The sequence below is a fragment of the Eucyclogobius newberryi genome, unplaced genomic scaffold, assembly GCF_026437365.1.
Source record: "Eucyclogobius newberryi isolate DKJ021-1_F unplaced genomic scaffold, fEucNew1.0.hap1 SCAF_209, whole genome shotgun sequence".
Lineage (NCBI taxonomy): Eukaryota > Metazoa > Chordata > Actinopteri > Gobiiformes > Gobiidae > Eucyclogobius > Eucyclogobius newberryi.
In genome coordinates, this window is record NW_027315845.1 from 32,989 (window position 1) to 50,281 (window position 17,293).

The following is a 17,293-nucleotide window of genomic DNA, read 5'->3' on the forward strand; positions in this document are numbered from 1 at the left end:
GTTGCTCTGTCTGATCATTTCTGTGTCTTCTTTGACCTGTCTGTTTCTCCCAAACCTCCGGTTGGTCCTGCAGTTGTTCAGAGGAGACAAATAAGTGATGGCACAGGTGCACTGTTCATGGAAATGATAAACTTTGAAAATGTCTCATGTTCTAATGTAAATGATTTGTTGACCTCTGTTACATCTAGTGTTTTGAATGTTCTGGACACCATCGCCCCTATAAAGGCTAAATGGTTAAAAATAAGCAGAAGGCGCCGTGGAGAAATGATGATTCGGTCAGGGCACAGAAAAGGGAGTGCCGCAGGGCAGAACGGAAATGGCGCAAGTCAAAGCTCCAGGTTCAAAAAGAGATTTACAAAGAAAAGCTGAACATGTACAACCTAATCTTATGTAGAACTAGGGAAAGATATTTTTCTGAAATAATTGGAAGCTGCAGTAACAACTCGCGTGTCCTGTTTGCCACAGTAAACAGATTAACAAACCCTCCAGCTCAGCTGCCGTTAGAACTCATTTCCACATCCAAGTGTAATGAGTTTGCATTATTCTTTAATGACAAAGCTCAGGGCATTAAAAATGCTATAAATCCCACAATGCAAAAAATTACCCTAAAACCACCAAGACACTTAGAGCTAACTCACTTTGCACCGGTAACTGACAAAACTGTCCATGAGATCATCACCAGTCTGAGTTCATCTACATGCTGCCTTGATGTGTTACCCACCAAATTTCTAAAGTCTGTGCTGAACAGTTTGTTAGCACCATTCACTCACATAGTTAACATGTCGCTTCAATCTGGAAAATTCCCAATGTCTTTGAAAACTGCGGTCATAAAGCCTCTCCTAAAGAAGAGCAGTCTTGATGCCGCAGTACTGAGTCATTACCGGCCCATCTCTAATCTGCCATTTTGGGGCAAAGTCCTTGAAAAGGTTGTTTACCAACAGCTCACAGATTTCCTCTTAATAAACAACTCATTTGATGTTTTTCAGTCAGGTTTTAGACCTCATCACAGCACTGAGACTGCTCTTGTCAAGGTGACAAATGACATCCGCCTGAACACTGACACGGGCAAAGCCTCAGTCTTAATTCTGTTAGATCTGAGTGCTGCTTTTGACACTGTCGATCATGGGATCCTCTTACAGAGACTAGAGGACTGGGTGGGCATCACTGGCACTGCCCTAAACTGGTTAAGGTCCTATCTGGAAGACAGGAAGTACTTTGTTGAAATTGGTAGCTGTGTCTCAGACCACATGACCCTGACCTGTGGAGTGCCCCAAGGGTCAGTCCTGGGTCCCCTTCTATTCAACCTCTACATGCTGCCGTTGGGTCAGTTGATACGCAGTGATAATGTGTCCTATCACAATTATGCAGACGACACTCAGATCTATGTTTCACTATCGGCAGGTGACTATGGACCAGTAGATTCACTCTGTCACTGCATCCAACAGATCAGTTTGTGGATGCAAAACAACTTTCTCCAGCTGAACTCAGACAAGACTGAAATAATCGTTTTTGGCCCACAGAAACAAAGAGAAAGTGTTAGCGGTCACCTCCAGAGTCTCGCTCTAAAACCTACAAACCAAATTAGAAATCTGGGGGTAATAATGGACTCAGACTTGAACTTTAATAGCCACGTCAAATCAATAACATCAGCAGCTTTTTACCATCTAAAAAACATTGCTCACTGGCCTCTCCAAACGAGCTGTAAAACAGCTGCAGTAATAATAATAATAACTTTTATTTATATAGCGCTTTTCAGTGACCCAAAGACGCTGAACATAATAAAAAAGGGGGGGGTATTTACAGACAGGGGGGACAACACGTACAATACACATTAATATACAGATAAAATGAACAAGACAGAAGAAGTAGAGAGAAAAAGATGGGGATGTAACAGGGGGTAGAAGAGTAGGCAATGGGGTAGAGGAGGCTAGGGGTAGGGGAGGTCATAGGCTTGGGTGAAGAGGTATGTTTTTAGGCGGGATTTGAATGTTGTGAGTGAGGGAGAGTGGCGGACAGGTTGGGGGAGGGAGTTCCAGAGTCGGGGTGCTGTTCGGGAGAATGCTCTGTCGCCAAAAGTTTTGAGTCGGGATGTTGGTGCAGTCAGGGTGAGAGAGGAGGAGGATCGGAGAGCTCGGGTGGGGCGGTGGGGGATGAGGAGGTCAGACAGGTAGGGGGGGGCAAGGTGGTGAAGAGCTTTGAAGGTGAGGAGGAGTATTTTAAAGTTTATGCGCTGCTTGATGGGGAGCCAGTGGAGAGAGCGGAGAACGGGAGTGATGTGATCACGGGACCGGGTGTGGGTGAGGAGGCGGGTGTGGGTGAGGAGGCGGGTGTGGGTGAGGAGGCGGGTGTGGGTGAGGAGGCGGGCAGCGGAGTTTTGGACCATTTGGAGTCTGTCGAGGGAATGGGAGGAGATGCCAGTGAGGAGGGAGGTGCAGTAGTCGAGGCGGGAGGAGATGAAGGCATGGATGAGGGATTCAGCAGCGGGGAGGGTGAGGCAGTGTCGGATTTTGGCGATGCGGCGGAGGTGGAAGTATGAGGTCTTGACGATGTGGCTGACATGGGGAGTGAAGGAGAGGGTGGGGTCCATGATGACACCGAGATTGCGTACCAGGGTAGAGGGGGTGATGGTCGAGGTGTCGATGCTGAGTGAAAAGGGACCAGTTTTATTGAGAGTGGATTTGGTGCTAATGAGGAGGAGCTCTGTTTTGTCACTGTTCAGTTTGAGGAAGTTGAGAGTGAGCCATGATTTTATTGTAGAGATGCAGGTTTCGATGTGGCTGAGGGGAGGGTTTTGGGTGGATTTGGTGGTGAGGTATATCTGGGTGTCGTCAGCGTAGCAGTGAAAGTCCAGGTTGAGTTGGCGGAGGATGTGACCAAGGGGGAAGATGTAGCAGATGAAGAGGAGGGGGCCGAGGACTGAGCCCTGGGGGACCCCCTGCGTTACTGGGGAGAGGGTGGATGAGTGACATCCAGAACGCTGCTGCTCGGGTCCTGACTAGAACCAGGAAGTACCATCACATTAGTCCTGACTAGAACCAGGAAGTACCATCACATTAGTCCTGACTAGAACCAGGAAGTACCATCACATTAGTCCTGTTCTCAGGTCTCTGCACTGGCTCCTGTGGCTCAGAGAATAGACTTTAAAGCAGCTCTGCTTGTGTACAAGTCTCTCCATGGCCTAGCACCAAAGTACATCTTGGATATGTTAGTGCCATATGAACCATCTCGGACTCTGAGGACCTCAGGGACCGGCCTCCTGCTGGTGCCAGAGTCAGGACTAAACATGGACCGGCCTCCTGCTGGTGCCAGAGTCAGGACTAAACATGGACCGGCCTCTTGCTGGTGCCAGAGTCAGGACTAAACATGGACCGGCCTCCTGCTGGTGCCCAGAGTCAGGACAAAACATGGGGAATCTGCATTTCAGTTTTATGCAGCTAAAATCTGGAACAGTCTTCCTGAAGATGTGAGACAGGCTTCAACTCTGACAATGTTCAAATCTAAGCTAAAAACAGTTTTGTTTAGCTGCGCATATGACTGAAAGGATTTTTTCTTTGCACTCTTCTCTTTTGTTTGTGATTTTATTAGTTTAGAAAATCAGTTGGATTGATAATTTTTAATTTAGTCAATTTTATTGTATTTCTGTTTCTGTAATTTCTTTGTGATTTTAATGCATTTTTTCCTGCTGTGAAGCACTTTGAAATGCCTTGTGTATGAAATGTGCTCTACAAATAAACTTGCCTTGCCTTGCCTTACTTTGACCAGAGTGCAGTATAAATCACCAGCTCTTTCACTCAACTCTCTCTCTTTTTCTTCTCTCTTTGCTCTTTCTCCCTCTCCTTTTTTATTGTGTAGTGTAAAACACATGCTTATACATATATATATACATATATCATGTTTTCCTCCAGAAACACAGATCCCTCTCTTTATAAAGTGACTTAAATGCACATTTTTCCCTTCATGTTTTCATTATAAAATCACATTCAGAAATTAAGACATATTTATTACTTTTGTTGAAATTTTAAGATTTTGTTTTCACAGAAACATTTATAATTATTATATTTTACAAGAGCTGAACATAATATTCAGTTTCAGACATTAGATTTGGGTGAGAGAAACTATAATCTCTTGGGCTCTTCTTCTTCTGGGTTGCTAGGTGATGGAGCGGCTCTGTGGGTGGGGCCTGTCCCATGTTGGCCTTTGAGGTCCACAGAGGATCAGACTTTGAGACACAGCAAGAGTGTAAAGACTTTAAACTGTGATAAACCTGTGTCTGTGTCTTTAAAGTCTTGTGCTTCCTGCTTCCTCCTCAAACACAGAGCTGCGGGTGCGGCAAGTTTCATTTGTGAGGAAGTGACTCAGTCGCTCTGTTCCAGCAGAGATGGCACAGAAAGCTCTGGACCATGAGGCCTTTTTCTGTCCCATGTGTTTGGATCTACTGAAGGATCCAGTGACTATTCCCTGTGGACACAGCTACTGCAGGGACTGTGTCCAACACCACTGGGACCAAGAGGACCAGAAGCAGCTCTACAGCTGTCCTGAGTGTCGCCAGAGCTTCAGCCCCAGGCCTGTCCTCATCAAGAACATCATGTTAGCAGGTTTAGTAGAACAGCTGAAGAAGACTGGGCTCACAGCGCCCCCTGCTGATCGCTGCTATGCCGGACCTCAGGATGTGTCCGGTGATGTGTGCACTGGGAGGAAGATGAAAGCTGTCCAGTCCTGTCTGCAGTGTGTGGCTTCATACTGTGAGAGCCACCTCCAGCCTCATTATGATGCTGCAGCGTTTCAGAAACACCAGCTGATGGCGCCAACACACAAGCTCCAGGAAATCATCTGCTCTCAACACCACAGAGTGATGGAGCTGTTCTGTCGCAGAGACCAGCAGAACATCTGCTCTCTCTGTATGGACCAGCACAAGGGCCACGACATAGTGTCCTCTGCCTCAGAGAGGGCCCAGAAACAGGCAGAGCTGCCGGCCAGGAGGGCCCTGCTGCTCCAGAGCCTCCAGGACAAAGACACAGACCTGAAGAGGCGCAAACAGGAGGCCAAGGACATCAGACGCTCTGCCCAGACAGCAGTGCAGCGCAGCAGGGACAGCTTCAGAGAGATGGTCCTTCTCCTGAAGAAAAGAGGCTCTGAAGTGGAGCAGCAGATCCTCTCCCAGAAACAGACCCAACTGAGCCCAGTCCAAGAGCTCCAGGACCAACTGCAGCAGGACGTGACTGAGCTGAAGAGGAGCATCTCTGAGCTGGACACACTGTCCCTCACTCCGGATCATAACCAGTTTCTACAGCTCTACGCTTCACTGTCCACAGACAGACAGAGCACAGAGCCAGCCAGGATTCAGACAGGAACCTGGAGCTACTTTGAGGAAGTGACCAGAGCTGTGTCAGCGCTCAGGGACAAACTCCAGCTCACTCTGAGTCCAGTCCAGGTTTTACTGCCACCAGCTGAACCCAGCTCCAGAGAGGACTTCTTACAATATTATACAGAAATCACTCTGGACCGAATCACAGCTCACACCAAACTGTCTCTGTCTGATGGAAACAGAAGAGCAACACTCATGAGTGAAGACCAGAGTTATCCTGATCATTCAGACAGATTCAGTCTCGTGTGTCAGGTCCTGAGCAGAGAGAGTCTGATGGGCCGATGTTACTGGGAGGTGGAGTGGAGCGGGATGTTGGTGGGGTGGTGTAATGCTGCAGTTTCATACAGAGATATTCAGAGAATAGGAAACTCTGAATGCCGATTTGGAAGAAATGATAAATCCTGGGCTTTAGAGAGTAGTTCTAACAGTTCTTCATTTTGGTTTAACTCAGTCCAGTCCAAGGTCTCAGGTCCGGTCGGGTCCAGAGTCGGGGTTTACCTGGACCAAAGTGCAGGGGTTCTGGAGTTTTACAGAGTCTCTAAAAGTACCATGAGCCTCGTCCACAGAGTCCAGACCTCTTTCACTCGGCCGCTCTACGCTGGAGTCTGGATTAACAGTTTACTAGGACCCACGGCACATTTCCCTAAACTGAAATAACAGCTCTGTTCGCCACAGTCTGGATCACATTTGTGCCTTTTATTTAGAACTAACTGGATAAATGTTTAAAAGACTTTGTCCATAAAATCAATAACTAGAGATGGATTTGAAACAAAAGTCACTCATTTGAACACGTTCTGACAGGCCGGCTGAAAGAAAGGAACTACTGTTATTTTGAGTTAAACAATGAAAAATAGAGTTGTTAATTGTGATGAAACTTTAATCCTGTTTGTTTAAAAAAGTACATTATGGCACTTATTTTGTCAAACATTTGAAACCTGATCAAACAGAACATTTGAGTTAGAATGTGGCACAGACGAGCTTTTGTTTCACTATTTCTGTTCATAATATTCAAATTAAACTCATTTATTCTCTACATATTTGACATCAGCCTCTGTTTAACTCACTTTGTCTGAACTTTCTTTCAAATCAAATGTTTTTCCTGTCACAGTTTTATACAAGTCTTTGCTCTGTAAAAGTCTAAAGTCATTTTCTTCATCTAAAACAACAGTTGGACTATTTAGTTTTGCTTTGAAGTGTTTCTCTGTGGATTCTCACTGTGTTTTGTGTGACTTTTAGTCATAATTGTAAAGGTTTCTCAGGTCACAGAGCGAGTCACACTGGTTTTACAGCTTATGCTCTGAGTCGGAATCATGAGCAGCACAAATGACAGCGTGTGTTTGGAGCTTTTACGCCTCGTTTTAGCCTCTGTGGAGCCTCAGTTTGGCTCAAATCCACTGCACCGGGTCAAATGTAACGGGAAAGTCGTTCATGGCTGCGGCGGGGGGAGGTAAAGGACACTTCAGCTGTTGTTTAAGCAGAGAAAGGTCCTGAGTTCAGCTGTGTGTGACCCCAAAGTCTGTGTCAGAGATAAAAGTCAGGCTATATTTAGACTTTTACGTTTCACACTGATAAAAGTCAGACTGACGTCATCTGTTAAACCTCCTCTTTACTTCTTTGTAATCAGCAATAAATTCATAAAATTATCAGTTTTCATGTCGTTTTGTCGGTCCTTAAATCTCGGCGTTCGTCCAGTGTCTTCGCTATGTCCATATCAAATGAACAAATACATAAATAACATGTTTTTGAGGAGGTAACGACATAAACTCGGCTTAAATCTCACAGGAGTGAACGTGGCCTTCCACTGACGTCACGAGGGGGCGCCGATTCACGTTTCCGAGGCATGACGTAGAACCAGGAAGTGCGCCGGGAGCTTCCTCAGACATGTAGCCCGCGCCGCGCTCCACCTGCTTCGGCTCCGGGACAGCTTCTCCTCCGCGGCCGGCGTCTTTGGCACTATCCGACAATGCGATGGGAACCTGCTGGTCTTACTGCGCGGGTCTGTGCCGCAGGGAGGCCGACAGACTGCAGCGGGGAGGCGGGTAAGGGCAGAAACATGACCCGCGAGCTGTTAGCACCCGGGCTACGAGCTAACAGGCTAACAGCTGCTAGTGCTCGGCTGGTTTGGACGGGAAAAGAATCAAAACAAGTGACATGGCGGCGGTTTAAACGAGGCATTTAGTAGATAAACACGTGCCGAAATGTAACGCGCGTTTAGTTAATGCGCCGCAGTGTTCTAAGTGAAGAAAGAGCTTAAAACGTGTTAAATTGAGCCGTGAGCCAACAGGCTAACAGCTGCTAGCGCTCAGCCGGACACTCGTGTTTAGATGGGAAAATATTGAAAATAAAATAATTAGTCTCCGGCTTAAAGAGTGGTTTTAATCGTGACACGTGCGCTGCAGAGAAGGACGTGTTTATTCAAGGCGGTTCACTGACAAGAACTGTATGAAATGTGTAAAGATGGCGTGACATTGTCATCAGTGACAAGACAGAGACCCCGCCCTGGTCCCAGCTGCGCACGGGTCAGACGTGCAGTGGGGGTACAGTGATGATGCAGTGGGGATATAGTGAGGATGCAGTGGGGATATAGTGGGGTTACAGTGGGGATATAGTGAGGATGCAGTGGGGATATAGTGAGGATGCAGTGGGGATATAGTGGGGGTACAGTGAGGATATAGTGGGTGTACAGTGGGGATATAGTGAGGATGCAGTGGGGATATAGTGGGGTTACAGTGGGGATATAGTGGGTGTACAGTGGGGATATAGTGAGGATGCAGTGGGGATATAGTGAGGATGCAGTGGGGGTACAGTGATGATGCAGTGGGGATATAGTGGGGTTACAGTGGGGATATAGTGAGGATGCAGTGGGGATATAGTGAGGATGCAGTGGGGGTACAGTGAGGATGCAGTGGGGATATAGTGAGTATGCAGTGGGGGTACAGTGAGTATGCAGTGGGGGTACAGTGAGGATGCAGTGGGGGTACAGTGAGGATGCAGTGGGGATATAGTGAGAATGCAGTGGGGGTACAGTGAGGATGCAGTGGGGGTACAGTGAGGATGCAGTGGGGATATAGTGAGGATGCAGTGGGGGTATAGTGGGGATATAGTGAGGATGCAGTGGGGGTACAGTGAGGATGCAGTGGGGGTACAGTGAGGATGCAGTGGGGGTACAGTGAGGATGCAGTGGGGGTACAGTGAGGATATAGTGGGGGTACAGTGAGGATATAGTGGGGATATAGTGAGGATGCAGTGGGGGTACAGTGAGGATGCAGTGGGGGTACAGTGAGGATATAGTGGGGGTACAGTGAGGATATAGTGGGGGTACAGTGAGGATATAGTGGGGGTACAGTGAGGATGCAGTTGGGATATAGTGAGGATGCAGTGGGGATATAGTGGGGAGTACAGTGAGGATGCAGTGGGGATACACTGGGGATATAGTCGGGGTACAGTGAGTATGCAGTGGGGGTACAGTGAGGATGCAGTGGGGATACAGTGGGGATGCAGTGGGGATATAGTGAGGATGCAGTGGGGATATTGGGGGTACAGTGAGGATACAGTGGGGGTACAGTGAGGATGCAGTGGGGATATACTGAGGATACAGTGGGGGTACAGTGGGGATATAGTCAGGATGCAGTGGGGATATAGTCAGGATGCAGTGGGGATATAGTCAGGATGCAGTGGGGATATAGTCGGGGTACAGTGAGTATGCAGTGGGGGTACAGTGAGGATGCAGTGGGGATATAGTGAGGATGCAGTGGGGATATAGTGAGGATGCAGTGGGGATATAGTGGGGGTAAAGTGAGGATGCAGTGGGGATATTGGGGGTACAGTGAGGATGCAGTGGGGATATAGTGGGGGTACAGTGAGGATGCAGTGGGGATACAGTGAGGATGCAGTGGGGATATAGTGGGGGTACAGTGGGGGTACAGTGATGATGCAGTGGGGATATAGTGGGGGTACAGTGAGGATATAGTGGGGGTACAGTGAGGATATAGTGAGGATGCAGTGGGGATATAGTGAGGATGCAGTGGAGATATACTGAGGATGCAGTGGGGATATACTGAGGATGCAGTGGGGGTACAGTGAGGATGCAGTGGGGATATAGTGAGGATGCAGTGGGGATATAGTGAGGATGCAGTGGGGGTACAGTGAGGATGCAGTGGGGGTACAGTGGGGATATAGTGAGGATGCAGTGGGGATACAGTGGGGATATAGTCGGGGTACAGTGAGGATGCAGTGGGGATATTGGGGGTACAGTGAGGATACAGTGGGGGTACAGTGAGGATGCAGTGGGGATATAGTGAGGATGCAGTGGGGATACAGTGAGGATGCAGTGGGGATATAGTGAGGATGCAGTGGGGATATAGTGGGGGTACAGTGAGGATGCAGTGGGGATATAGTGGGGGTACAGTGAGGATATAGTGGGGATATAGTGAGGATGCAGTGGGGGTACAGTGATGATGCAGTGGGGGTACAGTGATGATGCAGTGGGGATATAGTGAGGATGCAGTGGGGATATAGTGGGGGTACAGTGATGATGCAGTGGGGATATAGTGGGGGTACAGTGAGGATGCAGTGGGGATACAGTGAGGATGCAGTGGGGATATAGTGAGGATGCTGTGGGGATATAGTGGGGGAGTACAGTAAGGATGCAGTGGGGATAGTGAGGATGCAGTGGGGATACAGTGAGGATGCAGTGGGGATATAGTCGGGGTACAGTGAGGATGCAGTGGGGGTACAGTGAGGATGCAGTGGAGATATAGTGGGGGTACAGTGAGGATGCAGTGGGGATATTGGGGGTACAGTGAGGATGCAGTGGGGATGCAGTGGGGGTACAGTGAGGATGCAGTGGATATATAGTGAGGATTCAGTGGGGATATAGTGGGGGTACAGTGAGGATGCAGTGGGGGTACAGTGAGGATGCAGTGGGGATATAGTGGGGGTACAGTGAGGATGCAGTGCGGATACAGTGAGGATGCAGTGGGGATATAGTGGGGGTACAGTGAGGATATAGTGGGGGTACAGTGAGGATATAGTGGGGGTACAGTGAGGATATAGTGGGGGTACAGTGAGGATATAGTGGGGGTACAGTGAGGATATAGTGGGGGTACAGTGAGGATGCAGTGGGGGTACAGTGAGGATGCAGTGGCGGTACAGTGAGGATATAGTGTGGGTACAGTGGGGATATAGTGGGGGGTACAGTGAGGATATAGTGGGGGGTACATTGAGGATATAGTGGGGGGTACATTGAGGATATAGTGGGGGGTACAGTGAGGATATAGTGGGGGTACAGTGAGGATATAGTGGGGGGTACAGTGAGGATATAGTGGGGGGTACAGTGAGGATATAGTGGGGGGTACATTGAGGATATAGTGGGGGGTACAGTGAGGATATAGTGGGGGGTACAGTGAGGATATAGTGGGGGGGTACAGTGAGGATATAGTTTGGGTACATTGGGGATATAGTGGGGGTACAGTGGGGATGCAGTGTGGGTACAGTGGGGATGCAGTGTGGGTACAGTGAGGATATAGTGGGGGTACAGTGGGGGTGCAGTGGGGGTACAGTGGTGTTTTGAAGCAGAACACGTGCAGCTCTGACCCTGTCGCCGTCCCCCAGGTCCAAGTACTTCCGCAGCAGCACAGTGGGAGAACACTACACCATAGAGGTACGATCAGCTCCCGCTCCACACCCGCTCCTCACCCGCTCCTCACCCGCTCCTCACCCGCTCCACACCCGCTCCTCACCCGCTCCTCACCCGCTCCTCACCCGCTCCTCACCCGCTCCTCACCCGCTCCTCACCCGCTCCACACCCGCTCCTCACCCGCTCCTCACCCGCTCCTCACCCGCTCCACACCCGCTCCTCACCCGCTCCTCACCCGCTCCTCACCCGCTCCTCACCCGCTCCTCACCCGCTCCACACCCGCTCCACACCCGCTCCACACCCGCTCCACACCCGCTCCTCACCCGCTCCACACCCGCTCCACACCCGCTCCTCACCCGCTCCTCACCCGCTCCTCACCCGCTCCACACCCGCTCCACACCCGCTCCTCACCCGCTCCTCATCCGCTCCACACCCTCTCCACCCCCGCTCCTCACCCGCTCCTCCTCCTCCCCCGCTCCTCACCCGCTCCTCCCCGCCCCCGCTCCACACCCGCTCCCCCCCGCCCCCGCTCCTCACCCGCCTCTCACTCACTCTCCCTTTCTCCTTTTGCAGTTTGAGAACTTGGTGGAGAGCGATGAGGTACGTTTGTGTGTTTCCGGGCGGCGTGACGGGGGAGGTCCCGGTGACGGGTGGAGGTCCCGGTCTCTCCTGCGCCGTCTCTGCCACAAAGGGAAGTTTAACGAGTCAAAGCTGATGTTTGTTGTACTTTTATCACTGCTAAACCTGTTGTGTTGTTCCAGGGAGGAGAGAGTCCACAGCCCTGCCCCAAGTAAGACAATAGTTTTTACTTTTATCCACAGAAATATCACGCGCTCTTTACACTACAGATGCCGAGATTATTACTGTAGTTTAATCGAGAGTCGTGATTATTCTGGCAAAATTATAATCGTGCCAATTTTAGAAGGAAATTTAAGTATTTTTACAGCCCAAAAATGAGAAGATTAAGTGTAAATAATGTCTTTGGTCTCAGGGCGATCAGCGAGGATGAGCTCCAGCACCTGCGTCACCATCACTACTCGGCTCTGTCCGAGAAGCAGCTCCAGATCGACGAGAAGCTCCGGCGAGAGGTGAGGCCCCGCCCGACACGCCCCCTTCCCCCCGATCCTCTCGTCTCATTGGCCGTTTCAGTTTTTTGCTTTTTGCTTCTCCACAGTTTTGATTCTTTTGCCTTGTGTTGTTTTGTTGTGTCGTAGTTAGAGGCACAAGAGGAGCAGTTAAGGCTAGAAGACGAGGCTAAGCATGAGGCCCAGCGTGAGCTCGCCAGGTCGGCGCGAGAGCGGAGGGCCGAGGAGGTGAGAGCGCTCCTGCTGGCCGCTCCCGGTACTGCGCCTGCGTGTCCCGAGCCGCCCTTTGCCTAGATCTAGACCGCGTAACCGCCTGAAAGTGACGCGAACACGGCGCCGTCACGAGGCGCTGGTCAAACGGCTGTAGATGTCTAAAATATATCTCAGTTTAAAGACTAAAGTGGTACATTTTAGACGGCGGTGCGAGACCTGTCGGAAAGTGATTTATTTCAATCGTTTTTGGAGAAAAGTCAGAAAAATGTGAACAAATATCACTCCGTTCTCGTTGAAACACGACGTCTACAGCCGTTTCTCCACGTTAAACGATAAACTCCTTCAAAAACGACACATGATACTGGACACGTCTGATCCATTTTGCACAATTTAAACTTGGACCTGGTTTGGACCCGGTTTAGTTCTGGTTTGGACCAAAATTAAGATAATGTAGAGTTTAAATAAGGCGTGGCAAGTTTATTGGTAGAGCACATTTCATACACACTTCAAAGTGCTTCACAACTGGAACAAATGCATTCAAATCACATATAAATGACAGACCACATACATATCGTTCCAGACACTCTTTCCCATATGTATTTGACGTTTCCATGGTGACCCGTGTCTCTGGAATGGACACATCACTTTTAGATTGATTCTTTCCCATACCAGCGCGCTATCTGCAAACTATGAATACTAAAATGAATAGAACTCTCCTCATGCTTCTGTCTACAGCCACTGTTTGGTTCATTATGGCTTTGTTTCATTTGCCGTTTCCACGTTTTGAGTTTCACTTTACAGTTTGTGTGTTTTAAATGTTTTTTTCCTGAACTGCGATGTGTTTTGTTCAGTCGGCGACTCAGAGGAGCCGAGGCCGAGCGGACGGAGCCACAGCCGACGCCACAGACCAAAGAAAGTCCGTCGATTTCGCCAAAAAACGCTTGTTTTTACTGCCAAACGTTGGTTTCATCCTGGATTCTTTTCCCACAGACAAAACGACAGAGAAGAGTTCAGCGCCTACCTCCAAAACGTGAAGGCCCAGTCTGAGGCCTTCAGGAGCAACCGTAGGTCTAAACCGGGTCTAAGCGGGGACTAAGCGGGGACTAAGCGGGGACTAAGCGGGGACTAAGCGGGGTCTAAGCGGGGTCTAAGCGGGGTCTAAGCGGGGACTAAGCGGGGACTAAGCGGGGACTAAGCGGGGTCTAAGCGGGGTCTAAGCGGGGTCTAAGCGGGGTCTAAGCGGGGTCTAAGCGGGGTCTAAGCGGGGACTAAGCGGGGACTAAGCGGGGACTAAGCGGGGACTAAGCGGGGTCTAAGCGGGGTCTAAGCGGGGTCTAAGCGGGGTCTAAGCGGGGACTAAGCGGGGTCTAAGCGGGGACTAAGCGGGGACTAAGCGGGGACTAAGCGGGGACTAAGCGGGGACTAAGCGGGGACTAAGCGGGGACTAAGCGGGGACTAAGCGGGGACTAAGCGGGGTCTAAGCGGGGTCTAAGCGGGGACTAAGCGGGGACTAAGCGGGGTCTAAGCGGGGTCTAAGCGGGGACTAAGCGGGGTCTAAGCGGGGACTAAGCGGGGACTAAGCGGGGTCTAAGCGGGGTCTAAGCGGGGACTAAGCGGGGTCTAAACTTCCTGGTGTGTTCCAGGGCTTCCGTCTGATCCGACAGTGGTGACTCCGAACACGGAGCTGAGCTGGGATTTCACCACAAAGACCAGGTCCACGGAGGACGGGACGTCTCTGGACCTGGAGTGGGAGGACGAGGAAGGTCTGTCCAAGCACACAGTGACATCATCCTTATACTGACCTTTGACACTGAGCTAACACTTAAGCATCCAACCCTTTCTTTGACCAGGAAAAACGGTCACATCTAGTTCTTTACAATGTTGTGTCGTACTGCAAAGGTCAAAGGCGTGGCTGACTCTCACACTGTGTCTTCACTCAGGCATAAACCGCTCGCTGCCGCCGTGGGAACGCTCGCGCACCGAAGAGGACATCCTGCGGGCGGCGCTCCGACCCGGATCCAAGCCCACGTCAGACGAATCCGCCGCCCTGGAGTGGGAGAACGACTTCATCAGCTCCCAGGACCTCGCGCCCCGGGACCTCGCGCCCCGGGACCTGGGGCCGCGGGACCTCGGGCAGCGGGACCTGGGGCCGCGGGACCTCGGGCAGCGGGACCTCGGGCAGCGGGACCTGGGGCCGCGGGACCTCGCGCCCCGGGACATTGGGCTGCGGGACATCGGGCAGGACCTCGGGCCCCAGGACCTTGAGCAGCGGGACCTCAGGCGTCTGGACCTCGGGCCTCTGGACTCTGAGTTGGGGGGCTTCGTGAACCCGGTGCTGGACATGTCTGAGGGGGAGGAGCCGGACAGTGGTAGATGGTAGCCGCCCACACCAGACGGAGGCTAACGGACTTCAGATCAGAGCTTTTCAGTGCCTTCATTTGAATTCCTCCGTCTTGAAGCGAAGGACGAGGTCAAAGAACAGACACGGGTCCAAACGCACTAGCGATCGACTTAAATAAGAGTATTAACGTTAGCACTAGAGCTCCCCCTGCAGGTCGTCTGTGGGACTCTAGAACCCCCTGCAGGTCGCCTGTGGGACTCTAGAACCCCCTGCGGGTCGTCTGTGGGACTCTAGAGCTCCCCCTGCGGGTCGTCTGTGGGACTCTAGAGCTCCCCCTGCAGGTCGCCTGTGGGACTGTAGAGCTCCCCCTGCAGGTCGCCTGTGGGACTCTAGAGCTCCCCCTGCAGGTCGTCTGTGGGACTGTAGAGCTCCCCCTGCAGGTCGCCTGTGGGACAGTAGAGCTCCCCCTGCAGGTCGCCTGTGGGACAGTAGAGCTCCCCCTGCAGGTCGCCTGTGGGACTCTAGAGCTCCCCCTGCAGGTCGCCTGTGGGACTGTAGAGCTCCCCCTGCAGGTCGCCTGTGGGACTCTAGAGCTCCCCCTGCAGGTCGCCTGTGGGACAGTAGAGCTCCCCCTGCAGGTCGTCTGTGGGACTGTAGAGCTCCCCCTGCAGGTCGCCTGTGGGACAGTAGAGCTCCCCCTGCAGGTCGCCTGTGGGACAGTAGAGCTCCCCCTGCAGGTCGCCTGTGGGACTCTAGAGCTCCCCCTGCAGGTCGTCTGTGGGACTGTAGAGCTCCCCCTGCAGGTCGTCTGTGGGACTGTAGAGCTCCCCCTGCAGGTCGCCTGTGGGACTCTAGAGCTCCCCCTGCAGGTCGCCTGTGGGACTGTAGAGCTCCCCCTGCAGGTCGCCTGTGGGACTGTAGAGCTCCCCCTGCAGGTCGCCTGTGGGACTGTAGAGCTCCCCCTGCAGGTCGCCTGTTTTGAAGCCGCTCGTCGAGTTCGAGGCGTCGGACGTCTAGTGTTTTTTTTTTTTACGAACCATAAACCGTCACGATAAACACGATTGGAAACGACAAAGACAATTATCACGATTCTCGCAAAGTTCTGAAGTCCAAACTTGAAGCTAAATCCTTTAAAGTCGCACAAGACGCCGTCGAGCGATCAAACCGCTCAGAGAACAGACGTTTTAATAAAGTGGCGAAAGCTCCAGAACCGGGACAATCGACTTTGACCTTCAGGCGATTGTGATTTAATCTGATATTTAATCCTTTATAATCAGTATTTACTGCAGAAACACACGGCTTCTGAGAACCATTTAGTCTAAAAACAATGCAGCGCAAGAGAGTCCAAACCCTGACACGACAGAAGACACTTTTACTGCAGTTTGTTATTTATGTCACGTCTAAACCGGGTCTAAACCGGGACTAAACTAGAGATCAAACTGAACCTGGTCCTGACGCTCGAGACGCAACAAAGTCCAAATCTCACACTACCACATTTACCACATTTACCACATTTACCACATTTATGGTCTGAGTTGAAGCTTAAAAGCGCCAGAATGTTTGATTTGACCGTAAATAACAGTTTTACGTCTTAATTTTGACCGTGTTTCCCTCTCGAGAGCGTGATGGTTGTTTCTGATCAGACCATGACAAAATGGACGCCTGTAACTCGATGCTATTGCGCGCGCTGCGTTGTTGGTTTCAACAGTATTTCCTCTCGTGCCGTCGTTTAGCGCGCGGCGTGTTCAGAAGCGCTAGCCAAACGTGACGAAGCTCATTTCTAACGTGACATTCCCCGTTTTCTTTCTTTTTAAAAACCCAAAGCTACAAAAACGAACTTGAAAAAAAACGCCGTCAAACTGAATATCCGAGCGAACGTTTAAACGCTAGCTCGACGTTTAGCTTTAGCCACATTTGAACCAGCAAATGTCTCTGCCTGAATGTCAATTTTGAATTTTATTGAGTCAATTTTGGATCTTTTTTTTGTCAAGTTATTTATTTTTTCCTCCAATTTTCTATTTTCAATTATTTCCATTTTTTTCATATTTGATTTTTTTTTTTCAGTCAATTTTCCAATTTTTTTCCAGTCAATTTAGTTTTTTTTGGGAGTAAATTTTAGATTTTTTTGGTCAATTTCCCCCCCTGTATTTACTGTCGAGGAAAGAGTCTTTTTGACAAGTGCATTCAAAACTCATCTTTACATTTCATTTTAAACCTTTGTCAAATATCACTGGTATTTTTACTTCTCATTGAAACGGAACTAATTTAGCGTCAATAATTCCATGTTTCATCAATGTTTTTGCCTCTTTAATCAGATCACATGTTGCTCTTTTGTATTTCCATCATTAGATTTCACTTCATGACATTGTTCATCCTCACAAGCAGAGGGCGCTGGTCTCACTCCAGCAGAGGGCGCTGGTCTCACTCCAGCAGAGGGCGCTGGTCTCACACGGCACTACTGTGTGTAAATACAAAGAATGGAACTTTTTCTGTCACCAAAATAAACTTATGTCACATCTAAACTGTTTGTGTCGTGGAACTGTTTATCATAGTTTTATCGTCGCAGTTCTGATCGTCAGTTCCATGATCGTCGCAGTTCTGATCGTCACGTGTCATGTTTCTGCAGATGAAAGTATAAACTATTGTGTGTG

The 17,293-nt window shown here is 50.2% G+C and overlaps 2 protein-coding genes across 3 annotated transcripts; both read left to right on the top strand.

Moving 5' to 3' along the window:
* Positions 1 to 4,366: 4,366 nt before the first annotated feature.
* LOC140370074 (E3 ubiquitin/ISG15 ligase TRIM25-like) lies at positions 4,367 to 6,358 on the top strand. The gene has a single exon (XM_072457012.1). It carries the CDS (start codon positions 4,379 to 4,381, stop codon positions 6,020 to 6,022), a length of 1,644 nt encoding a protein of 547 aa, XP_072313113.1. The 5' UTR covers positions 4,367 to 4,378; the 3' UTR covers positions 6,023 to 6,358.
* Positions 6,359 to 7,212: 854 nt separating this feature from the next.
* On the top strand, positions 7,213 to 17,164 carry ap1ar (adaptor related protein complex 1 associated regulatory protein). 2 transcript variants are annotated; one of them, XM_072457013.1, is made up of 10 exons: positions 7,213 to 7,404; positions 10,979 to 11,027; positions 11,577 to 11,603; positions 11,765 to 11,793; positions 11,995 to 12,091; positions 12,218 to 12,316; positions 13,153 to 13,217; positions 13,292 to 13,365; positions 13,945 to 14,064; positions 14,242 to 17,164. In XM_072457013.1, exons 1-10 carry the CDS (start codon positions 7,334 to 7,336, stop codon positions 14,679 to 14,681), a joined length of 1,071 nt encoding a protein of 356 aa, XP_072313114.1. In that variant the 5' UTR covers positions 7,213 to 7,333; the 3' UTR covers positions 14,682 to 17,164. The 2 variants fall into 2 exon arrangements, with proteins under 2 accessions (XP_072313114.1, XP_072313115.1); XM_072457014.1 differs by lacking the exon at positions 12,218 to 12,316.
* Positions 17,165 to 17,293: the final 129 nt, after the last annotated feature.

What these genes read in the sequence shown, in the direction of transcription:
- LOC140370074 (XM_072457012.1), top strand. Translation starts at nt 4,379, where the DNA reads ATGGCACAGAAAGCTCTGGACCATGAGGCCTTTTTCTGTCCCATGTGT.
- ap1ar (XM_072457013.1), top strand. Translation starts at nt 7,334, where the DNA reads ATGGGAACCTGCTGGTCTTACTGCGCGGGTCTGTGCCGCAGGGAGGCC. An exon ending in GAGAACACTACACCATAGAG is followed by an intron (nt 11,028 to 11,576) that starts GTACGATCAGCT and finishes CTCCTTTTGCAG; the next exon opens with TTTGAGAACTTGGTGGAGAG. An exon ending in ACGAGAAGCTCCGGCGAGAG is followed by an intron (nt 12,092 to 12,217) that starts GTGAGGCCCCGC and finishes GTTGTGTCGTAG; the next exon opens with TTAGAGGCACAAGAGGAGCA.